General features: G+C 51.6%; 1 protein-coding gene across 3 annotated transcripts in view; it reads right to left on the bottom strand.

Annotated features, from left to right (window-relative positions):
* ZFHX3 (zinc finger homeobox 3) overlaps positions 1-25,783 on the bottom strand; it is a 123,595-nt gene that overhangs the window by 76,106 nt on the left and 21,706 nt on the right. For all 3 annotated transcript variants that reach the window (XM_077786405.2, XM_085589266.1, XM_021526901.4), the window contains exons 2-3: positions 4,075-6,818; positions 1,681-2,177 (exon numbers count right to left, since the gene is read on the bottom strand). In XM_077786405.2, coding sequence (XP_077642531.1) covers positions 1,681-2,177; positions 4,075-6,772 — 3,195 coding nt within the window. In that variant the 5' untranslated portion in view covers positions 6,773-6,818. The remainder of the gene's footprint in view (positions 1-1,680; positions 2,178-4,074; positions 6,819-25,783) is intronic.

Below are 25,783 nucleotides of genomic sequence, written 5' to 3'. Positions count from 1 at the left end.
TCTCTTTGCCTGCCCAAGGAAAACATCCTAACAATCTTTATTACAAGGACCTATGCCTGTCCCCTGATGCTGGTGGGGTTTTTTCACCCATTTCTTCTTTTTTTACCTTTTTCTTTCCCCTCAGTGAGAGAATTCTAGTGCTTCAATTGTTTTTCCCCACTGGAACCCACTGTAGATGAGGGCCTGGATAAAGAAAACTTTAAACCTTTGCAATGTATACTTAAAAGAACAACATTATGTGTAAAAAACCCCATAATACAGCTTTCAAACAACTCTCTTGTACCCCCAACTGACCTCCACAGAGGAGATTTAGCTCCCTCAGCAGGGTTCTTGAAGTCTCATGGGGACTCTGCTGGCCCCAGTTTCCAAGCTGTGTAACTCTCAGGCCTGCTGCATGCCAGAGAACAGAGGCGTATGTGCAGACCTGAGCACTGCCAGAGCCAGACTCTGATGGGCGAGGCTGGATCCCAGCTCAAGATGGAACAATCGCTGTCACAGCCATCCTGGCCACAACAATGAGCTCAGAGAAACACAACCCTGCTCTGAGCAGCTCCCCACCAATTCCAGGTAGGTCCAACAACCACAGTTCAAGGTAAGCCTTGTATGATGCTCCTAGTTATAACCTTCCTCCCTGAATTGGCTGGAAATGCTAATTCCTAGGAGAAATCCAGGAGTTTTGAAAACGCGTCTACACTGTGATGTGGGTGGGTGCCATAGAGCTCAATGACAGGTCTCAAATTCCCATTATATAAATAAAAATTTTCAAAGAAACAAGTAAAAAGTGCAAGGTACACTCTGTGTGTACATCAAGAAACCTTAGCACATGTAGGGGAAGGCAGGAAGAAAAGGAAGAGGACAGAAAATACAAAAAAGCCTGTGAGGAACGAGCAGACAATGAGTGGAGAGCACGTGTGAATGGAGGGGATGCGGCTGCTGAGATTTATGGCAATTCGTACCTGATTGTTCATACTAAAGCTATTATGGGATGATTAGAGAAAAAGGTGAAGCTTTAAGTCCAGTGAAAATCAATAGAAACGTCTGGAGCAATTCTGCTACGCGAGTGAAAGGACTATTTACTGTATCCGGAGCTCCTCTTGGGTTACAGCCCACAGGGTTCGGCCAGCGAGGGGAGGGGGCTGGGGACCAGACTGAGACAGGAAAGAGAAGATGGTTATAATGGTTACAAAGACAACACAGAACGAGGGGGGTGGGAGGAAAGGACAAGATGGCAGTGAGAGCCCAAATACGCTGTGAGCACAGCAGCACTGCAGCCACGGCCCCACCACTGCCCGCTGCCAGGACCAGCACACTGACCACACCGACAGCCTTCCCCTGGCACAAAGTGACAAACTATGGGAAAGAGCCAACAAAACACAGGCAATTGTCACCTTGCACAACTTTTCTAACAGGGATTGCTCCATTTCTGCGCAGACTATCACACCTGCAGTGCCATAAGACACACAGGTCCCCTCTAAAGTGCTGCGGAGTGAACATCTGCTGCCTGGAAGCCTGGACAACCACAAATGCTAACAGAACACAGGGTGAAGAGCTGCAGCATGCAGAGATTGGGGCGCAGTGGAGAGCTCTGAGCAGCTCATCTCCAGAGGATCACAATGCATTGTGGTTCAACTTAGATTTTCCTTGGAAAACGAAAGAAGATGAAGCAAAGCCAACCCTTACCTTATAGAGCTTCAGGCTGGCCTCATGCCTGGAGTTAACAGTGTGAAGACGTAGCTTCTCCAGACTGTTGGTGTAGTAGTCGCAGGCATTGCATTTCAGGTGGACTGGGTTCCCAATGGCCACGCACTTGAGCCTCCATTCGTTGGCTTTGCCCCCCTCTTTGATATGTGCCACCAGCTGGTATTTCTGCACATGCTTGTCTGTCTTACAGTGGAGCTGGAAGTTGGCCTTGAGCTGTGTGTTGTAGCGGCACAGCTTGCACTGGTACGAGTCCCCCATCACTGCCTTCCACTCGTCCTCGGGGAGGCTTCGCTCCACGTTCATGTGGAGGCCCAGCATGTCCAAATTATCTGTGGTGAACTTGTTGCACACAGCGCACTGGAAGAGCTTCAGCGACGGGTCATTCGTCTGCGTGAAACTTTCACCCAAGTTCATGAGCTCCTCAGACACCAGCTGTCCACCACCCAGACGCATGTCCAGCGGGATCTCGCCACCCACTGCACAAAGACAAAGGGGAAGAAGAGGTCAGAAAGGCTGAATTCCAGAAGATGAACACAGAGCAGAACATAAGCTGCTCCCAAGTGCCACCTGTGTACCCACAAACACACAGTGAGACCACACACAGCTGTGACTTCTTCGCCCACTCCTCTGTACTGCTGGTCTGCACCAGAGCTGAAGAAAAAAGTTACTGCAGCCAGCACAAAAGGCTGGCAACGCACTGCTATCACCCTTGCTACCCTCTTGAAGGATCATCCCCTCTGCCCATCAAAGGTGGCAAGGAAAACCCTAAAGACTTTGAGAGGACGAAGAATTCCAGAGCACCACACTGAAAGTTTCTGTGGCTATTTCAAGAGCAGTGTTAACACCTCCTGTTTTTTTTGCCTCCCTGAAGAAGCAAATGCTACCTCATGCAGTAGCTAAGCACAGTCCCTACCACATAAAACAAAGGCCAAGAGTCACAGGTGGTGGCTGCATCACAGGGAGGTCACCGCATTGCTGTCACAAGTTGGGAACAGTGTAGAACATGGCATAGACAGAAACAACTTGAGAAGTGCCACTCCTGCACTGCTATATCTCATATCTTGTCCAAGAGCTCAAAATGGTGAAGAATCTTCAAAAACAGTTTTGACAAGGTAAAGACAACAACTAATAAAGAGGGTGTGAGAGCACATCATGGAGAGCCAGGAGGACCCTGTGTTTGTCAAGCTGACTCTTCAAACTAGAGCTCACCTCTGCTCACTCACAGCTACTGAGCACAACAGGCTCCTACTCACACCAGAGCACCTGAGAGATGCAGAGACTCTGAACAAGCACAAACCAGGACTCCTGTGCCACTTTGCTCTCCTTTGCCGTGTTTAAGACAGTTATGCTCTTTCTACAGCTTCTTGGTATTTTACCTTGAGTTGATGTCACAGCTCAGCTTAACAATCCTATGAAAGCAACCAGGTCAACAATTCCTCGGGTAATCAAAAAGATGTTATTTCCTTAACTTTTTTCATTTCCTATGTTGCAACTTATTTGCTGAGAAGCAAGTGTTCTTTAAGACACTCTCTCCTGAACTCACCTTGCAGGAAAAACCCAAAAGCAGACTCTTCTGAATTATTAATGCTCTGCTCAGTTTTGGACCAAAGTGTAAGAATGGGAAAGATCTGCTTCACTTCTCACAAAGCTCATAGCTGTGTATCCGAGTCAAAAGGGCCAACCTGGTGTCAAGTGCTTATTAGCACAGGCAGGGCCTCCTCTGCAATCCTCAGTGTGAGACTTGCAACCATCAAGTGCACAGTTCACAAACTGCCCTCCAGCCAGCTCATGGACATCCAAGGCCCTGTCATTTACTTGAGGAGCTTCAGTTAAAACACTCCCAACTTATTACAACTGCCCTGTACTTCAGTAGTGAGGGGCTCTGAGCTTCAAAAGCCTCCAATCCCGTCACTGGCAGCAGAGGAACAGCGCCCCTTCCACCCCTCTCAAACCTGCTTACGTTGTCATCTCAAGGCAACACAGCGTGGAACAAGCCAACCCTGAACATCCTTTGGGAGTGCCAGCAGGTGACTGCACCTTCTCTCAAAGCTATCCACCAAACTACTCACACTCCTCACCAAACCCAGGAGAAGTCCTCGGGAAACACTGTAGTTAGGATGCTTTCCACAATGAGGAAGAACATTCAGCGCCACACCATCCGTAACCAGTGTCTGCTGTTCCACTAACTCCCTATGAAAACTCTTGGAAAATGTACTAGAAAAGCCACAAGATGAGGAAAAACTGCCCTGGGTGAGCACAGGTGAAAAATCTGCACTGTGTAGCCTCTGTGCTCGACCACTGCACAGAGGTAGCTCATGAGCTGCCTTTGCTGGGTCTCTCACATGAACATGGTGGAAACCCCTTCACCCTCACCTAGAGATGGAGCCATCGTTGCCATGGGGTTGGTGGGATCAAGCTGGAACCCCCCCATCATGAACTGTGCATCTGAGGAAGTGCTGTCCATCTTCAAGTTGGGAAGGTTCATGTTCTGCGCCAGGTAGTACTGGTAGAGCTCGGCCTCGGCGGGGGACGGCAGGCTGCCGAGGCCCAAGTGCCGGTTATGCTGGATTTGGGACATGTTTTGCTGAAGCAACATCATATTGTGCATGTGCTTCTCACTGGTCATGTGAATCCGAAGGTTTCTAGCTACGTTGGTCTCGTAGTCGCACACCTCGCACCGCCACGTGGGTTTGGTTTTTGGTTTGGTGGGGGAGGGAGCCCCACAGGTGGTACCGATGTTGGCGGCGGCAGCTGCCGCGGCAGCAGCTGCTGCCGCCGCTGCCCCCGCGGTGTGGCTGAAGACTTGCTCTCCCCCTCCGTTCTGCAGGTTCTGCATGTTGTTGAGATGCTTGTCGGACTGCATATGAATACTGAGGTTGCCTTTGGTAGTTGTGGAGTAGTTACAGACCTCGCAGCGGAAGGGCTTGTAACCACAGGTGTAGCTCTCGCCCCGCGCCAGCCGCGGGTGCGGCTGCCCGCTCTTGCAGTAGACACAGGAGCCACCCGGCTCAGGATGTTTCTCCTTCATGTGCGCCTCAAGCGTCTGCTGGTACTTGTAGTGCCAATTGCACTTGGGACACTTGAGTGTCTTACATGAGTTGCGAGAATGCATCATAGTCATGTGGCCACCCAGCGACCGCGAGGAGCCCAGGACCGTGTCGCACTTTGGGCACTCCACGCCGCTCCCCGAGGGGCACTCCCCACCCCCAAGTTCACAGAGGGGGCCAGCATGCTGGTGATGGGAGATGTAGCTCCCGTCCTCGCCCTCTGCACTCTCATTTGGTTCTGGTGCTGTGGCATTGTCTTTATTGGCACTTTCATCGATGAAGTCCAGCCTCCTGCTGCCCTCGGCCACACTGGCTCCGCCGCCCTCATTGTTAAAGCTTAAGTGATTCCTCCTGTTTGCACCATCAAAGACAAAGGAAGAAGCAGAATTAGAACTAGTAGAAGCCGTGCCCCGTGACAGGGTCTGGAGCACGTTAGGCATTAAGGGAGAGTTAGAAATGCTTTGGTTTGAGAGAGCAAGGTCCTTTTTGCTGCTGCCACTGCCTGCCACAGCCCCAACATCTTCCTGGGGCCGGTCCTCCAGTTCATCCTCCAACTCATTTGGAAATAGTCCTTTGCAACCCTCATCATCCTCATCTTCTTCCTCTTCCTCCTCTTCCTCTTCCTCCTCCTCCTCTTCCACATCCTCCTCCTCCTCCTCTTCCACCTCTTCGGCTGGCTCCACCTTTTCCGAGAGGCTGTCCTGGTCGTCCCCCTCTTGTTTCTCCCCCCCTGCCACCCCAGGGTCCTTCCCCTCTGAGGATTTGGTGGGACTGGAAGCCAGCGGGCCCAGGGGGACTGAGGTAATGGGAGTCTTCAGAGCTGAGCTGGTCAGCCCACCCAGGTTGAGGAGTGCACTGGGGGCCAGGACACCCGCTGCCGGCGGCGGCTCAGCTCCACCAGCCGCCCCGGCCTGGAGGGCCTGCTCACCTTCCATGCAAATGCCACTGAATTTACCATAAAAACTGTGTCCAGGGCCTATGAGGTTAGCTGCGGAAACGAGAGGGTGCTGAAAGGTTTTGTTTTTTGGTTCCAGAAAGCTGACAAGGGGTTCCTTGTCTTTGCCTATCCCTTGGATGATAGCGGAGATGTTCTTATTGCTAAGAATTTTCCGCTCCTCCTCACTCAGAGTCATTCGGTGGTCGTGCACGGCATGGGTCACGAATGAGCGGACATACCCAAAGGAGAGCTTGCACAAGAAACACATCAGGATGGGCTTCCTCTTCCCATAGAGCACAAAGCCATCGAATTTGGACAGGTCCACATTGTTGGGAACATCTTTGGATACGCAGGAGCTTTTGGCAGAACCGTCGCTGTTCAGGTAATCCTTGTTGCTTTTGTGTCGCACATCGAAGACGCGGAAGCTGTGCAGGACGGGGCTGATGCCCGCCAGGGCTGAGGTATTCGGGAAGGCCTGGTCTGAGCCCTCAAACCACTTCCCGAAGGATGAGGCTATGTGGAAAGTGTTGATGATCTGTGGGTAGACGGGAGCGGCAGCAGAGGGCTCTCCCTGCTTGGGCAGAGAGTTCGGGAGCAGCGAGGGGAGAGTCCCGCTGCCGCCGGCACCCCCGCTTTGCACCAGCTGGCTGAGGCTCTCCACGATGTAGGCTGAGCCGTCGGGCTGGTAGACGATCTCGCCGGCCAGGTTCTCCACGTCGCTCTCGTCGTCGCCGTCCTCGCTGCTGTCGCTCCCGCTGTCCCCGCGCAGCGGCGGGGCCGGGCGGGCGCTGGCACAGCGGTGCTCCATGTAGCTCTGCAGGCCGGCGAAGGAGGCCGCGCACTGCCCGCAGCTCAGCTCCTTGCCCGCGGGCTCGGAGCCGGGGCCCGGCGCGCTGCTCTCGGGGCCGCGCTCGGGGAACGGGACCCTCAGGCTGTCCAGGGGGCTGCAGCTCTCCGCCGCGGGCTGCTCCATGCTGCCGGCCGGGTCAGGGAGGTGCGCGCTGTTGAGATCAGTCCATTGCTGGTGCTGAGGAATGCCGCACCCATTGTCCTTCCCGGGGATGACGGGCGAGTCACAGCCTTCCATGGCAGGGCCGGCACGGAGCGCTCATTGCACCCGGTACGGCTCCGACCTGCGGGTGGGGACAGAAGGAGAGAGGCAGGTGAGTCAGGGTGCTCCCGTCAAGACCCCAGCACCACAAGGGCTGCTGACCCCCCTTCTCAGGACCAGAGTGGGGGCACATGTGCCAAGACGGGCTCCAGGACAGGCAGGCCAGCCTCGGGCAAGGTACTGCTGGGAATGAGCCATGGAAACATGCTGGCAGCAGCCACGCCAGAGGAAAACTTGGAAAGGGAAGGGGCCTGGAAAATGGCAAAACTCTCCGTAACGTGTCTCCTAAAGGGAGCCAGCAGGAAGACTGTAGGACCTGCACTGTCACCTTCAAGGCCTTGGGTCTTCAGAAAACAAAACATCATGGGAAGCTTGTGACAGAAACAAGGTACGACAACAGAACAGTTCTGTGGCTTTACAGCTCTGGTTTTCTCTGGCTCCCCCTAAGGCAGATACTGTTTCGCTGGGTGTCATCCTTCTGCTAATGGCTTGGGAGACACAGACCCATGGCTAGCACACATGTACCTCAAGGGAAGCCCACGCGACCCAGAGCAACTCGCAGCGACTTTGGAGTAACAGTGCTCAGTGTGCACAGGAGACATAACTGCTCTGGTCTGGACAGTTTAAACACAGAGATGTCAGGAGAGAAACCAAACAGGAAATTCCAGATCTGACAAGGGTGCATCCTGGGGATTGGAAAGCGGTCAGCCCACCATGCTCCAGGAACCTCCCAGAGATCCTGCAGGGCATAGCCTCGTGCATGGATTGCTTCCTCTCACCCCTGGAGACAAACGGTGGCTGCAGGTCCTGGAAGAGGAGGACACCCTTCCTACTGCCTCCATTCCACCAAAATCAATGTGGCTGGAGGATTCCCACCAACTGCCAGGCAGTCAGTGGGCCTGGGCTACTGACCATGGCCGACATCCAGGGACCCCCATCATGCTGCACCTGGCCAACCACTCCAATACTGCAATCCTAATGGAGCCCCCTTCAGCTCAAACAGAAATTGTGAAGAGAACTGGAAACCGGCCAGAGGTTCAACCACCTGCAAAGACAGTGATGTGCCACAGCAGCCCTGTGTGAACTACCTGAATTAGCTCAAGCAAAAGAAAACAGAGTGACAATCAGCATTTTTTTGCAGGTTTCACTATCTCCCAGTTTATTTTCCTTTACTACACAAAGCCACCCACGCTTCTGCTGATTTCTCTAATGTGTTAGTACTTTCTCTTTACATTTGACTTCCAGTGTACCTTGAAGAAAAAGCATTTAAAACTACCACAGAAGGCAAAGTCATACTCTCAAAGTTCATGTGCAAGGATGCCTGCAGAAGGACACACAGGCACAACAGAGACTGCACCCAATGTGATCACACACAACATTACTCCACAGCACCTCCAGTCTCACCTTCCCTGGATTCTATGCCATACACAGCTGCCTCTAGAGTTGCACTGGGAATAAACAGGGATTTGCTCTGCCGCAACAGTAATCTGGTACACTGAGCAGAACAAGAAGAAAAAGCAGTATCCTGCTGCCAAAAAGCTCTGGGTTTAATCAGCCAGTTTTGTTCCCCTAGCCTAAAATATGCTCCAGCCATGTAACAGCTCCTACTGCACCAGCTCCCTCCCTGGATCACTGATCCCAGATCCTTCTGTGTTGAGGCTGCACATTCACCTTCCCACAACACACCTACTCTCTCCCTTTCCACTGCTACTTCTGCGCTGGCAACTGCAATCCAAGTTAAACCAAAACAGATTAATTCAGGGGAAGTGAGGAAAAAGAAGCTCCATAAGCCTTGTACTTTTTCCAGCTGAAGTTTTAGGAATATCTATGCAGACTTCAAGGCACAATATGGGATGACCACACCCTACCCACTCTTTTAGACCTGGATCATTGTGTGGGCCAGCACGGCCAGCCCTTGGGACACACAGCCAGGTGAGACACAGCCAGGGTCACAGCAGTTCTGCCATCAAGAGCTCCTGACTGGCAGGAGATGCCTGACTGACAGCCAGGCCAGAAGGGTTAGCAGGGCTGGAGGGGCGGGAGGGTTAACAGCCTGATTGGAAAATCAATGTAATAAATGCTTGGTAAGTTACAGGAACATGCGGGAAGAGGAGGCTGCGATTGATAAAGGACTGCAGCTTTGATGCTGCACTGGGGACTTGTTTATTGACAGGAAAGCCAATCTCTCTCCCGGCCCAGCCCGGCCAGGCAGACCCGCACGCTCCAATTAATTGGTGGGCTTTTCTGCCTTGGCTGGCTTTAACAGCTCTCCCCCACTCACTCCAAGTTAACCAGCTCAAGATGTGCTATGCCAAAGGAATCTCCTCTCCCTTTCCTCAACGAAGAGGAGCCCTTACACGCGTGTGCAAAAACCAAGAGCCAAAATGGCCAGCCCAAGCCCTGGACACAGGCTGAGCCCCTGCACAAACCCAAGCTCTTCTGATGGTTTGGTCAACATCAGAGCTGCTCCTAAAGGGAGCACAAGGTGTGAAAATATTTGCTTCTATTCACACAGAAGTTGCAGGAATCATCTGTTCAAACTGAAAACAGCAGTTTCCTTGCTATAGCAAACCAGGTTCTAAGCAGGAGCACAATGCAGCTATCAGTCCACTATTGGGCCCTATGTCTTCCACCACTCCGGACCACCCCTAGGCCACCCTGTGTGGGGACAGACACAGCGTGTGAGCGCTCAGATGGACAGACAGTGGCGTGCTCCACACCTCCCATTCACTCCCCGTCGCCCTCTCTGCTCTGTTTATCAGCCAGTCAATAAGAAAAGGTAGTTCTTACTTAAGGAGGCAGAAGTCAACTCGTCAGGTCGATCAGCACTCTGTCTGTAAACATGGTTTCCCGTAAAATCAATGAACTCCAGTTACAGAGAGAACAGCCTGAGTGCCAGAGACTCTGTGCTCTCACACTGCCCCAGTGGCAAGGAAGGGCTCCCCTGCTCCCTTCTGCAGCCTCACATCCCACCACTGCCATGGCCACCTTGTCTCTGGCCCACGGCCCATCCCAGCCCCTGCCCCACAGTCACTGCATTTCACAGTCCCTTGGAGCCGACGTGGCACCATGGCAGCCCAGAAAGCAGCTACGCCTGCGTGGCAGATGCAGGTGACAGCACGACACCGTGTGCCCCCCACTTCTGCCACGCTCCTACCAACCAGGCCTGGCAGCTGGCAGCCACGCCGTGCAGACTCCACGCGTGGAGTCGATCCCTGCATCACCCTGCCACCTCTCTCCAGCCCCCAGCTCCATCCTCAAAGGGACAGACAGTCCCTTTCCAGCAATGCTTCCACCAGGGAGCGGCTGGTCCTAAAGCTACACCCTGCAACTCCTGGCAAGCTGGGCTCCTGGGCACCCCAGCCTGCGGCACCAGGCTGCTTCCTCCCCTGGGGACACTGGCAAGCAGTGCGGGCAGCAGGGATGGAGCGGGAGGGAGGAGGGGGCTCCTGCTGTTGCCCAGGCTTCCCGAGAATTAAATATGAACAGCCGTGCTGTGTAATTTTAAATTGTTAATTAGCACAGGGTTAATTAGGCGGCCCTTTCACAAGAGGCTGTTTGGCAGTAAACCAAGACTAGAAGCAATGAGGAAGGAGGAAAACAAAAGGAGAAAGCGACAGTGAGAAACTGTTCCCTCAGCTAATGACCCACATGGCACCATGGAAAAGAGGGCGCTGAGGACAGGGAGAAGATACAGGCAGATGCATTTCACCCACAGCCATTACCTGGCCGACGGTCCCTGCAGGCTGCCTCCCCCTGCCCAGCTGCGTGGCACAGGGAAGCGCTCAGGCCCTCAGCCAGCTCCAGGGTGCCAGTGGCTCAGGAAAGCCAAAAAGGACAGAGGTGAGGGAGGACAAGGACTGCACAAGACTAACTCAGCCTGGTCCTCTGCAGTGTCCTCAGAAGGACAACACCCAGCCAGTGCGGTGTCCCGGCTGGCCGAGAGGCTCCTGTCTCAGAGTGGCACTGGATGACACTTGCTCCAGCCTGAAAAACAGGGATGGCCATGCCAGAGGTGAGCGAGCAGCCAACTCAACTTCACGGCCACAGAGACACAGAATAGCTTGGGCAGGGACCTTGGAGTCCCTGGGAACAGGCATGATCAAAGCTCCCAGGAGCAGGAGCCCGGCAGGGACAGCCACCGTGACCCTCTCAAGTGCCGACACAAGAAGCTGGAGCATCAAAGCTTTCTGTGCTGCCTCCTCGCACCTGGCGTGCTGCACAGCACTCGGGTAACACTTAGGAAATTGCAAATGGAAAGACATGATAAAAATAATTGCCTAGGATCAAGAATTCAAAAATTAAGGAAGAACAGAATGTATGTTGCCAAAGCAACTTTAATTTTGTGCCTTTATGCATATGAATTATGATACTGCCTGCAATTAGGTGAGCACACGCTGCCTCGCCTGGCAAGCAGGATGGCCTCAGAAGAGGGTAAAACAAGGTGGCAGGAGCATGTTGTCACTGCATGTGATTTCTACAACAGCTGCTATCACACAAATATGTGAAGAGTTACCTCCTATAATACAAAGATCTTTTCAAATTTCTTCAGCAACACTGGCTGGAGATTCAAGTGGCAATACCAAGAGTTTCAATTCCCAGTTCTGTAAAATGCTTCTACCTTTTAAGTTAAACAGAAGACAGGGATCCCAGCTCTCTCACATTCATTAAGGTGCCAGAAAGCAGCAAGATACCTGCCAGCCTAAGGGAAGTGCTGAAAACTCTGCAACAAGGCTTGAAATATTAGGATAAAATGGTACTTATGTGCCAAAACCTGAGCATAACAGGGAACGTGGATGCACAGTGTGAAGAATGATTTCTAGTTGGGCTTTTCCTGCAGCATTTTACAGCCTTAGGATTTCTCTTATGCAATTCCTAACAAAAAAAAAAAAAAAAAACAACAACAACAACAAAAAAACCACCTGAAAATACTGATATTTATTTGCGAAGTTCAACATTTTAATGAAGCAATTGCAAACAAACTTTTCCTTTTTGCATAGCATGTCATATGTTGCACCTTCCCAAGTGAGACCAAGCAGTGTTTTAGCACACACCTTGATCACAGGGGAGTTGTTTCACTGGCAAACATGGTCTGATGAGCAAGACACCAGTCTTGCCAAATCCTGAACACCTTACATCTCTCTTCCTCTTTTGCAGTGAGGCTTTACCGACCAAAAGCCCAAGCTCAGTTCTGACTTCTTCCAGCATTCTGCTTTGTGCCAGACTGTTTCCATCTGGATACACGGCCACATCCAACACCTCTGCAGTGGGAGCAGAATTAAGCCAGCCCTGCCTGCTGGTAGAAGAAACATCCAAACAACATTGACCCACAGGTTTCAAAGAGCTGAGGCTGCAAGTCCTCTCAAACTGGTTGGTTATCCTGACAAAGCCAAGAATTCATAGAATTGAACAATCATTTGGGTAGGAAAAGACCCTGAAGATCACCAAGTCTAACCATTAACCCAGCACCGCCAAGGCCACCACTAACCCACGCCCCCTAATACCACACGCCTTTCAAACCCCTCCCTGGGATGGTGACTATGCCACTGCCCTAGGCAGCTTGTGCTAGTGCCTGACCGCCTTCTCAGTGAAAACATTTTGCCTCTGTGGGAGTCACTATGAACACTGCGAGCCTTCCACTCGGGGGGATTCTAGCCCATGGATCCTGAAGGGCCCAAGGTCCCAGAAGGGGATGGTGTGGCATGCAGTGATCTGCTGAAAGAGGATCCATGGGCACCCAGGAGGATCCCCCAGCAGGAAGGCAGCGCTCCAGCCAAGAGGGGACACGGGCTCCATCCAGGCACCACCGGCCCCTCAGATCTGCCCGGCACCATTAGCATAAACAGCTTTTCAACCAGCAGGAAGCAAAGGAAACGCTGAACAAAACAGGGCTGAAAGCTGCAGGGCTCAAGCACTTGGCATGAAACTGAGAGAAAGGGGCTCCTTGAAAAGGTGAACCTTCCACATTATCCACGTTTTCCCTCTGCCCTTCACACCAGCTAAAACCGAGCCAATGGGAGTAACACGAGTCAGGCAGCTTTTCAGAAGGCATTTTGTTATGAACTATTATTCCAAGTTTGCTGATCCCTTTGAGCCAGCTACTGCACTACACACAAAAATACTTATCTAATCTTCAGCCCGCTGCCATTGAGAGTGGAATGATCCCAAGGAGGGCCAGAAGGCTTTCTCAGAGCAACTGGGGACAAGAGCGCTTATTCCTTCAGGAGATTCTTAGCACTAAGAATATTTTGCAGCAGAGGTAAACTGGCTTCAGTCACGTTTCTCTCTACACAGCAAACTGAAGCACTTGCTTGGCTCATACATGAGAAGGCATTCACACGCTCCCAGGGCACAGAATTTGTTCTCAGGTTCTGCAGGATCCTCTCCTCTTGAGTAGGACACCACACAAGTTCCAGGTTTTGTTTCAAAACGTCAAACATCTCACGATTCTGCCGTTGTGCAACTCACCCCTTTGCTCCAAACCCCCAATCTTTCTTGTTAAATGGTGTTCTCAGCCTATGCTGCTGTATAAATAACTACATTTGCATCTGGTTTGCATTTTCAGTGCACTGTTGTTGATCCAACTCCAAAACTAATCAACGAGCTGCTGAGGACAAATTGCTTTGCTCTGTCACAGCCCCGCAGTCCCTCAGGTTCCCCCAGGCCGCAGTGCCTCAGGAAGGAGCCATCCATCCCCCGTTTTGCCATGCTGCAGCTTGTCCTGTCTCCCCAGTGCCTGCACCAGTTCCAGGTACCACAGCCCTGCCTGGGCCCCGTGTCCCTCCACGCAGGGAGGGAACACGCACAAGACCTTGCACTGGGCAACCCCTATCCGCAGTGATGCTTGTGAACGGGGAAGCCCTGGAATGCTCGAGTCTGCAGCCCTGCCACGTGGCTTTGGGCTCAGGCACAGCCAGGCCCCACGGCCCGGCCGAAGAGCTGCTGCTCCGCTGCCAGGCTGTGCTCCACAGCCACGCTCCACACACGCAGGGACTCACCCAGAACCCTGCCAAGGCTCCTTCCTCCTGCGGCTCTACCCAAACAACATGTGCGCTCCAGACTAGTGTCAAGGGCCAAGCCAAGGGTAAGAGTCAGACTCATAAGTCATGCAGATCTCCTCTGCCAGGGCTCGCATCCAGTCCTTGTTAGGAAGCAGACTCACTGCGACATTCTGGGCTCAGTTGCTCTTTCCCACCCTTTGGGAAAGCCAATGCTCTGGATCAGGAGAGCAGGCTTAGAGGTATTAGGTCATTCTGTAACTATCCCACTGGCTGCTCAGACAAACACCATGGCTGATACGTCAGCTCTGAACTACACACTGGGGTGGCACAGTCCCATCACAAAGGTCACCGGGATGTCTGCTCACACCAGCCATTCATGTTTCAGTATAAACACCAGTTACAGCCATAGCACTTGAAGATAATCTAAAACACCCCTAAAACAGGTAAAGAAACTTACTGGTATAGCTGGGAAACCACCACATTTAAAACAATGTTTAAGCCAACTTTTAGCACATCCAAGTGGTCCCATACCCCTGTTAATAGCATCCACATTTGTTGCTTCCAAAACTATACCCTGCTCCAGACTTCATATACAGCCTAAACATGTTCCTTATCTGGCCAAAATAAATCCTCCTGATTGCAGCAACCATCAGGAGTCAACACCTGTGGACCACTTGACAGCTCAAAGTCTCAAGTTCATGCTCTCCAAGTGCACAGCATGCAGTCCCTCCATCAGCTGCTACATCCCTCCCTGGTGCACCTCAGAACCACCACCTGTGAAACATTTAACCACCTCAGCTAAGGAGAGCTGACACAGATCCAGGTAAATAGGGATCCCAAAGGATGTGCCCAATGCGTCTGCAGGTACTCCCAAGCCCCGTGAGCACCATGTGGCAGCACAGTGCGAGGGACACAGGACATGAGTGAGGAAGTTGCTAAGTTCACATCTCCAGACGTCCAGGACTGAAAGTGTTACTCGGCTGCCTGGCCTCTTGCTAATTGTGGGTTTTATTTTTATTTCCTATTACCCTCTTGCACGCCTGATGAGATTATCTTACCGGAACTGACACAGCTGGAGGCTGCAGCCATACATGGAGCCTCTCAGGAGGCAATGCAATTTTATTTTCATTGATCAGGAATCAGTAGGGCAGTAAATGATGGGAAATTCCATTAGGAGAAACACTGGGCCTCAAGACCCAACTACCGAGGTACAACCAAATCCCAGAAAGTCCCATCCTTCCTCAAAGCCCCATTGGGATGCGGACAGCAAATCATCTTTCTTCCTCCCAAAATGGAGTCAGCTACTAACCTGATATTCCTAATTGCCGCCTGCGCTGCCAGAAGCGGAGGCAATGCTGTCAGAGCACCCCCAAGGGCTCACTTAGCCCAGACAGTGCCTTTGGTAGAGCCAGCAGCACCCGGCTGCCCCAGCTCAGCCCAGCAGCTGCCGCGGGGCCGAGGCCGTTTCCCAGCGCGTGCCCATCCTGCAGGCTTTGCTCTCGCAGGCCAGGCAGGCGGGAGTGGTGCTGGAATGCCAGCGCCTCAGCCAGCCCCGGCAGAGCCAGGCGAAGCCCGGGGGATGCCCAGTGCATGGTGCCATCTGGAGCCCGAGGCCCCAGGGAAGCACGACAGTGTCACTGCAGAGAACAGCCCTCCTTCTCCAAGGGCCACCTCGGGGCACGGCAGCCTGGGACCTCAGGGAACCCCTGTCTGACAGAGCACCACACACCACACAACTCCCTTACAGCCCAAACTCCTCTGAGCCCAAACTGGGAATCATGTCAAGCCTTTTGCTTTAACCCCCAGCCCCAAACATAGGATATGCACTCAATCCCTCGCTCCTGGACCAAAATCTCCTCGTCAGGGCCTGATTCAAAGTGTGCCCCATGCTGCTGTCCCTCGCTGCACACACCTGGGCGACAGGTGAGCCTGAGGCCCCGGCAGGATGGCCGGAACTGCCGACAGTGCAGGGGTTAACGGGAGCCGACCGTGGCACAGTTGTTAAGGTGATCAATACCAGCGAGATACTAAAGCAGCATAAGCCACAGTATTGACTGCCAAGCAGATGATAAAGCTGTTTATTATGGTAATTGTGGGGTGCCTGCAAGGTGTTCCTAGGGCTGTCTTGAGCTTTTTACCAAAATAAGAATTGCCGGAGCATGACCTATCTGTAGCCCCTCTCACCCCAGTGAGACCCTTCACACGCTGCTGTGCTCACACACTGACCCAAAGCCACCTCCCCAGCCCAGCTACCCCTGGGGTGGAGAGGGTCACATTACCAGACGCAGTCCCTGAACTGTTTGTCTTGCACACACCCGTGTGTGGCTTACTCCTACAGCTGCTGTACACTTTCTGCTGGAGCATCCGTTCTGGGGGAAACAGAGCTCAAACACCAAAACCTGTAACTTCAGTTCTGCATCCTCCTCCTGATCGGCTGAAAATTAAACTCCATTTCCCACTCTAAACCATTTACTTCAGTATTTCAATTACTTTTACCTCTTCTCTGGACTTTGCACAGTCTCCTACATCCTTTTAAGAAAATTTAACAGAACTTCTCTTCAAGACCCAAATTCTGCAATGCATTAGGAATCCCTTTTGAGAAGACTGAATTATGGATACACTCAGTGTGGAAGATCCAGCAGGTGTACGTGTGTGCAGGCGTTACACAGAACAGGTGACACTGCAGCCTGTCACCTGCCACCGCGTGTCTGCAGGGCCAGCAGCCGATCTGCCAGCACACAGCAAGGCAACGCTCTCATTCTGAAGCTGTTTCAAATATCAAAATAGTTTCTCTTGGATTAAACTCGGTAACATGTATGCCTCATTCTCCAGAAGTGATGCCAAACTGCCTGATGGGATATGCTCTGGCAAAAGCATCTACTGCTCCTCCATCTGCAGGAGCAGCGGCTGTAACACACTTGGGGCTCCATTGCCACCACAGCCAAGTGACAGCTGAAAATTAGTTTAACAAGGGCTGAAGCTCCAGGGTTCTGTCAGCAGCTCCATGGGCAGTAATTAAGGACTGTGGGTCCCATTACCTCCCAGTACAGACAAGGCTCTGACAGCTCCATCTCAGTGTTAACCCCAAGGACCACTTGCTATGGGCTGCAGGCAGCACTAGGTGCCACCTCCACTGCCTTGGCTGGCTGCTCTTGGGCAACTGAATCACCTTCTCTAACTAGCCACTGGTGGCATCTGCAAATTACACTAGCAGCCTTACTGTGGACTGGTCTCAACCTGGACAAGACCAGAGGAAGTTCTTCTGGCTAATGCCCTGGCCCTTCCTCCTCCTAATGCCTTCCCTCGTCAGAACAGGAATAACCCACCCTGATGTCTCCCCATCATCCCCCTATTCCTTGGTGCCTCCCACCCCTCTCAAAGAGGCCACTTCTCCCACAAGCAGTCAGTCAAACAGTCAAGCCAAATTTTTCATGGTGAAAGACAGAACCTTACACCTCCACAGCTGTTTCATCCTTCCATGCTGAACCAGCCCCTTCTTTCTCAGCTGCTCTTTCCCATGCAGACCTGTACTGCAGGACACGGCAAGGATGCCATACCTCTCCAGCTCACTTGCAGAGCAATGAGAAGGGAACTGACAGCACAACTGAACACAGCACTCCTAGGAGCAAGCACACCATGCCACACAGCGGCTGCCTTACAGGCTGGAGATTTGGACGTGAGCTTCTAAAATTTGTCCACTCTCAGCCCAAACATGGGTGATGGGCTGCAGAGCCTATGAAACTTATCCCAACGACCTTAGAGAGCTGGGGCTGCTCTTTCAAATGTCCATCAGTATATAGGTTATAAACAAGATTAAAACAATCCCTTACTAAAATCTAGACAAGGGAGAAGATCCTCCTCCCTGTCACCCTTCTAATGAGCCATCTTCCATCAAGGCTTTCCTCCTGTTCTAGAACAACACTCTAGAAAACAATTCAGTATCTTAAACAATTCTGTTCTACCCCCCCATGCAAGTCCTGCCCCCACTCCGGCACTGCTGCAGCTGGAGGCAGCAGGTGCTCAGAGCTGGGTGCAGGGCTGGGTGCATCTCCGTGCTCCATCCAGAGCCATCCCTGCTTGTTACTGCAGCAGGAGCCACCTGGGATCTGGTCCCCTTCCACAGCCCCCCTGGACCTGCAGCTCTGAAGACACACTTTCCTCCTGCAGAGAAGGAAGGGACAGCAGACTGGGGCCCCAGCAGCACTTACTTTTCTTGAAAACATCTGTTTTCATTATCACTATTACTTTTAATTAGCACTTTACAGCAGCCCTGAGCCCTCCCAGCTGGAGGAGAGCTCTGCTCCTAAATGAACAATTAGAAGGTGCACTAAGGGAATTTTTTTCTCATCTTCAGAATCCAGTTTTTCAGCAGAGCTCAAAGACAAATCATCTGGTTAAAGGAGCTCCCTTGAAGAGGTCTCTTCAGGCACAGCTCAAAGCCTGCAGGTCACCTGGGGATCCCTACGGTGTGAACGGTCACTGAACTCAGGAATCTGAAACACTGAACTGATTACTGATGTCAGGGTCTTAACACCTCTACCCTCAGTGCTCACTGAACGGCCTCCTCTTCCTCACTCAGCCACAATAATTGCCCTGCAGAAAATTAAAGACTTTAATACCCATCTCACTCATGCAATGCCCCTGCTCAAGAGTTCAGGCCAAGCACAAGCTGGAAGACACGGCCCTATTAAATGCATAAGGAAATAGGTCCCTATGAAGCGTAATTACTAGAAACATGGACTCCTGATCAAGTGCTTCTTTGAAACCCAACAATGAAAAACATCCGCATAAAAGCCCCCAGAGACAGCCTCAGCCATTCCAAAGAAAGCAGAAGGACAGAGAGGTGAAGTGTCAGGATGAAAGGGCCGTCCCAGGTCCTTCCACCACTGCCACCTCAGCAGCCCTGCGAGTACAGCACCCGCAGACTCCGGCCTTTAATTAGGAACAAGCCATGAAGCTCCAAAACTCTTCAGTCAACACTGATGAAAACCTGATCTCTTGTACCCCTAGCTGTTCCCTCAGTGCTGCCCTGCACTGCTCCTGACACCACGAGACTGCGCTGTCCTTGGGGAGCCCCCAGCCCCAGCACCCGCCGTGTCCCAGCAGGGCACAACACAGAAAGGTGACAAAGAAGCTTCCCCTCAGCATCCCCAAATCCTTGCATCCCACAGAGTCTCACTGCAGCCATGCAACATCGCTGCATTTTCCACCTCCCAAGCCTGGACTTGGAACATGAGCTTTGTGTTCAAGAGAGCATTCCAGAACAATTCTGGAAATCCTAAAGTTGTATGAATGACATGGCTTACAGTAATACCAATATTATAAATTCCACTCCAATTTGGAATCCTTTAAGTCACCAGGTTCCCCTACCCTCCATCACATTTTCCTTCCTCCTCACCCTTTACTGCCAGCACTGACTTCAATTCCATGGCAGTGAATTTCATATAAATGTCAAATAAATGTTACTTCATTATTTACCCTCTGATTACACCTCCTGCCGCGGGAAGTTCACTTAAGCTACTCAGGTGGGACACGGCTTGCAGTGTGCAGCCTGTGGTAATGGACACAACAGCAGCACCAGAGGATCCCGTGGCTTGCCCTGGAGCCCAGAGAGGGCAGCCGTGGCCAGGCCGGAGCAGCCGAAGCCAGGAGCACCAGCACTGTGTCCCGTGGTCAGGATGGATGGATTTACCAGGCGCGTGTCCCGGACACGCCCGGAGCGCTCCCAGGGCCAGCCCGCAGCCTGGGCACCCGTGCCTGCAGCAGCGTTTCTTCTGCTCAGCACCTGCAATGCAGTAAGGACGGGGAGCCTCTGCTCAGCTCTCCAACACCTCTCTCCGTAGGAGGGGAAGCGAATGCCTCCAGTGCCCAATGGGCCCAGATACTGATCAGACCACAACACAACACAGGGGAAAACGACACAAACCAATTAATTCTTGGCTCCCTGTTTTAGCTCTGGGCGAGGGAAGGTGCACAACAGAGCGAGAGGAGACTGGAACAGACAGAGGCTGGGATGTGCTCCAAGAGCCCCAGGGGCAACAGTGCTGGCTCCCAACCCCACAAACACAGGGCTGCTCTCCAACAGGTGAGGGCTCCGCAGGCTCCTGGGCAGAGGGAATACACCAAGATTTAGTCAGACTTTTCCATGCCAAACCCCTTAAGAGAGAGAACAAGGCTGAGCCATATCTGATAAATCCATCTTCTGTGACCAGGTCTGTATGGAGGTAGGAAAGGATTCAACAGCTGATTCAGCAACTCAACTGATGTGCACACTGGAGTCAGCAATGGAAGGCGCAAGAAGAGAACGACACGAGAAACTGTCCACTTCTACAGCATAGTCCCTCTGAAAAGGAGGCTTGAAATCCAGTCTTCATTCCCAAAGGCAGCTTCTTTCTTCCTCCTCATCCAAGTTCCAAATAGCAAAGACAAGCGACACTCTTGCCCGAACCACACTCAACTGCTGGCCATGCCTGTGTGCTCCAGGGACAACACAATGTGACTACGCATGTACGGCGACCACGACAACACTCCTGGCCGTGGCAGAAGTCAGACAGGTCACTTTTACCAAATGGGAAAAAATAAAATTCTCCCAGTCATAAAATAGTCTGGAACAATGTGAAGCTTTTTCCAAGACTTGAAACTTCATTACTGCAGGCCAATGAAGATGCATTTACTCTCTAACAGTTTCCTCAGGAAAACCGAGGACTCTCTGGTCCAATTTAACCATGTCCTGCCCACGCTGAGAGCAGAATTAGTAGTGTACCAGGATGTGCATGCTCGGCTTCATTTTAAAAAAATTTAAAAGGTGAAATATACAGGGCAACAGGAACAGAGGTTTAAGAGAAAATTCAATATGGTAAATACCAAGTGACTTTAAAAGAACTTGAACAGAAATTAAATGGGAAAATTGTTACTTATTTTTCTTTCAAATTCAAACCCCCAAATGCAAAGTGATTTTTCTTTCAAAAGCAAAACCCCAGTTGGGAAAAACTTAATTATGAAGGCCTTCTTCAAAGCTTTGTGGCAGAGGACACATGAAAAGATGGGGGAAAAGAGAGTTTGAGCTGCAGAAAGATACTGCTCTGCATGGTAACAACCCACTTGCAGTCTGTGCCCACACAGGGCTGTGGGGCTGAGGCTTCACCCCAGCACCCAGACTGCCACCCCACAACAATGTCTGTCTGAGGCTCCTTCCCATCCCTTGCTCCCCGCTGCCCAGCCACAAAGAATGAACTCATTTACTCAACAAGTGTCTAACAGACAAACTCCTTCCCCCCACATCCCTCCCCCAGGGCCAGGAGCAGCAGCAGGCACCCGCCACAGCCTGTGCTGACAAGGCTTTAATTACCTGGGTGAAGGAGGATAAGGAGGTATCTCCAGGCCTAAAGGAATCATTACTCATCCAGCCCAGCCTCTGGAGCATCAAAAGCTGAGTGACTGACTCTCCATCAGCTGATCCAAGAGGATCTGTCTGGAAGGGAGGCTGAGAAGTAGCCCTGTATGCTCTGTTTATCAATAAAAGCAGTAAGCACATGATTTTCAGGCCATAGGTTTCTACAGGCATGTCCCCGAGCTTTCTGAGTTTTGGGGTCCTCCTTGATCTCCTTCCCCTCATCCTCAACTGAATTCAGATCCTTCCTTCTCAGTGACACAGTGAGCCAAACTGGAGCAGGAGGAGTTGGAGCCCAGCCAGCTGCCATGTGAGCTCCAGGCTCCATGGGGACATAAAATCAGCCATGAGACCTTGAAAACCTGCCCAGCCCATGACAGGAGTGTTTGGTGGACCACACAGCCACAAGTGATGCCAGACACCTTCTCTGGGTTCCCTAAAATCTGATCCTATGAATGCATCCACACACCATCTCCTCAGAGCTCAGCCTGATCTGCTCCTTGCCCCTAGCTCTTCAAGGGATGTGATAAGCTGAATAAATTTTATAAAATAACATTTCCTTAACTCTGTTGCCTAACCCATTTCCTGATGTGAACCACCCATTGACACAGATGATCCTAAGAATGACTCTCCATCGTACTTAAAACATCTCTTGGAGCCACAGTAAATGCCAGCATTAAAGTCACAGCTGTGAACAAGCTATTCAATTAAAATAATAAAATAAAATAATAATTTAAAAAAATTAAATTTTAACACATCACCAGTGGGAACAGGATGGAGGAGGAAAACTAACCCTATGTGCTACTTTTTTCCAAGGGCCACAGGTCTGGAAAACACATCAGCTTGTGTTTTGGACAGAGATGGACATCCTCTGTAAGATACACAGACACCTGATGGGCTGGAGCATCAGCCCCTCTGCCCCCACTCGCCCCACATCGGGGCTCCTGCCCTCAGAGACACCAGAGCTGCAGGAAGGTCCATGGGGTTGCAGAGTGAGAAGCAAGGAGCACCACTGGCAGTGGTCTCGTGAGACAAAGGTTCCCAAAGCAGAGCTGCAAGCCAGTTCCCTGTTCGAAAGCAGGGAAGATGATGTCAGCAGCAGCCACTGTCTGGCACAAGAACTGTGAGGCCGAAGGCCATGGCAGGCAGTCCTACCCTGCCTGAAAGCCAAGGTGAAGACTCCAGCTTTCCCGAGGACATAAGGGGATCTCCAGGGTGTGACCACAGCAGCAGTTCGAGTCCAACCCCCTGCTCCGCTGAAGCCGCACATGGAGGAGGCCCTGAAGAGCCAACAAAAATCTGGAATGAGAAGATTCCCTGGGTCTCCCAGCTGTATCTTCAGGCAGTGAAATGGTGCAGCTGGCTGTGCTAGGCATGAAATGAGATGAGATGAGCTTTCTGGTATCAGCCTGAGTCAGAGGACAACCCTTGGGGCAGTCCTGAGTCTAAGATCCTCTGATGAGGAAGAAGCTGATGCCTCGTGGACTGTCAGATCACCAGTGCTGGGGTCCAAGATGACAGTGACTGATTTTCTTTTTAATCATAAGCTGCAGTTGCCAGAATGACCCGTCACAGCCACAGCTCAGCCTGCAGATCAAGCAGCTGGGAGCTCCTGCAGCAATGAGAGCCGGCGCAGGGGCAGAGCCAGCTTCCACAGCCCAGGCACAGGAAGCTGCCCAGGAACCACCTCAGAAGGGCACATGGCAGAGAGGAGCCTCACAGCAGAAGGCACCAGAACACACAGTGGGACAAACATCCCCGACCCTGCGCACCAGGAATCACAGACGGCAAATTCAACCAAGTTCTAGTCAAGCAGTAGCAAAATGAAGCAAAGGTTAAAGGAAGAGCAGGACAAACTGTCACGGCAGACCCAGCACTGCTGGCTGTGCCAAGGAGCTCCCCACCCACCCCTAGTGCTCTGCCCTGCACAACAGACTGGTACCGAACACGCCAAAGCAAACCTAAGGTGTAACGTGGGGTCTCCTTGGTCCTGACCTACTGCTGCTCCCAGCCACCTCCAGCGCAGGACTGGGACAGCCCTGCAGAGGAATGCCTGCTTTGGGATGATCTGCACTCTTTCAAAGGTTTCAGTAATCATCTATTTCACTTCAGTTTCCATTATTCCTTATATGCATTTATTTCTTGTTATAGACTCAAATTAGAGTATAGAGAAAAGGCAAATCATTACTCTCCCTTTGAACCCCAGGGCACAGCAGCACGGCACCGTCCTCTTCCCACTTTTCACCTGGCTGTCATTCCAGTGGCACCTGTGAGCACTGTGAAGCAGCCACAGATGACTTCGGGTTCAACTGCTTCCTCAGATCTAACAGCCAAGAATGAGCCTTTCTAAATTTGAACCACCCAGGTCTAGAATGCCCCCATCTCTCTCGAGGGAGACTGAATGGAAACTGGGAGCACATCAGCACGAGGACAGACCTGCTGCTGCTCCAAAGCAGAGAGGTATGAAGGAGCCACCCCAAAAGCAGCAGCACCCAGAGCCAGGGAGATCAGCTCAGGCAAGAGAAACCCACCAGCATACACAGAACTGCTCCACCCTCAGGGGACCATTCACCTCAACCCTCAAGATACCTTCCCCGCCTCTGCATTTTCTCTTAATGTTTCATGATTTCAGCTAAAAATAGCAGCTGTCATGGAGTCACAGACTGGGTTGGGAGAATCCTTAAAGCTTAGCTCATTCCACCCTCTGCCATGGGCAGGGACACCTTCCACCAGATCCGTTTGCTCTCAGCCCTGCCCAGCCCAGCCTTGGACACTTCCAGGGATCGGGCAGCCATGGCTTCTCTGGGCATCCTGTGCCAGGGCCTTATATCTAATCTCAATCCACACAATCTAAAACCATTAAGAATACCCAAGTACATATTCAACAGGTTCAACAGCAGATATTTGTAACCATCCATCAGCTCAGGACTATGCTGGGTACAGACAGCAAATACCCATGCTCAAACAGGGCTGGGGAGACACTGCTGTGGGGTTATTTCTGTCCTAACAGAGAGAGATGGAAGTGCTGTGAAGGCAAGAATAATAAAAGAGAGAGCAATAACTGAAGACCAGGATCAAACATAAAGTGCATTTATCAAACACACACTGTGAAAACTAACCCTGTGTGTCCCTTTACTGAAAGAACTGCCCCTTCTTCCACACTGCACTGGGGAGTTGTGCTGGAGAGGATGGGCAGTAGCTATGATCTAAAAAAGGCAGAAAACTAGGCCAAGAGCAGCTGACACCAAAATGATGGAAAGAAAATACTGCCCTGGATAAAGGTTTCCCCTCTTGAAAGGCCTTGGGAGCCTTTGCACTAACATGTCTGATGGCCTTGCTGCCAATCAGCAGAGACCACCCATCCTTGATGAAATTAAATTGAGAAGCACATCCAACACACTGGAAGACCAGATTGTTACACAGGAAAAAAACTAGGATTCGAATACTAAAATAACAAGAAAGCAACTAAAATCCAAGATTATGAGAGGAAAACTGAGTTTCTGCAGTAAATTCAGGGTTTGCCAACTGGGAATTACACAGGAGGAGACAGACTAATACACTGGTCAGGATGAACCAAAGGATGCAGCTGGACAAGTGGCAAACACAATCTCCAGGATGTTGCTCAGATTGTTTGTGGAGACAAGGAAGCAATAAAGGGCACATTAACAGCACTGCAGGGTCTCAGCTGGAATGACATGTACGCTGGAGAGAACACCTGAGCTGGGAGCGCAGGGGAGCGCAGGTGGAGCACACGCTGGGGCCCAAGGCTTCGAGCCCCAGCGCTGCTGTGCCAGGCAGCTGGCACACAGCCAGCCATGGACATGGCCCGTGCCACCCCACAGTGCCCGCACGCCATCCGTCCTGCGTGGGCAACACCGCAGCACTTCTCCATTTCCTCCCAGCTGAGCTTCTGGGACACAAACTGCAGCCCTCACACAATGCCAGTGCAGGACAGGCTTATTGGTCTCTAAGTTAACTTAACTACTTTTTCCTATTTATTTCATACGGAGGAAAATAAGAGCAGGCCACAGTGACTGTACCATGTGTTATGCAAGTGCTTGTTAGTTAATATTTGTGTTCCAGCAAGGCAAGGACCCGGTAAGTGATGCCTTGGAGCTGCCCTCCCTTGCTGGAAATGCACTGAGGAGCTGTGGGGTTCTTGGAGCAGCTCATGACCCAGCTGTGACACCTACAAAGCTCTGCTGGGCTGCCCCAGCCTCACCTACCCACATACCTGCTCACTGTTCACACTGGAACCTGCCACCACATGCTCCTCTACAGCCACACAGCAGCATGTGTGAGCACAAGCTTTCTAAATTTAGTCCGGCTTCTTCCTGCTCCAACCTCTCCTTCCACAGAACAGGAATAATGGTGGCAATCTCTTCTGGCAGCAAGCAGAACTAAAAGGATTAATCTGCTACATCTCTGTAAAAGTACTCCAGTAATTAAGAGGAGCAACTGCTGAACAAGATTAGCAATAGACTAGAACAAAACAGAATAAGCAATGGGGACCTCTACAGAAGCACGTGCCGAGGTGTCACACCTGCTATCCCAACAGAAATGCCTGCTGCTTCACCCTCCACTGAGGCTCAGCAG

Source organism: Lonchura striata, chromosome 11 (assembly GCF_050655825.1).
Source record: "Lonchura striata isolate lonStrDom1 chromosome 11, ASM5065582v1, whole genome shotgun sequence".
Taxonomy (NCBI): Eukaryota; Metazoa; Chordata; class Aves; order Passeriformes; family Estrildidae; genus Lonchura; species Lonchura striata.
This window is presented reverse-complemented; position numbering and strand designations above follow the sequence as displayed.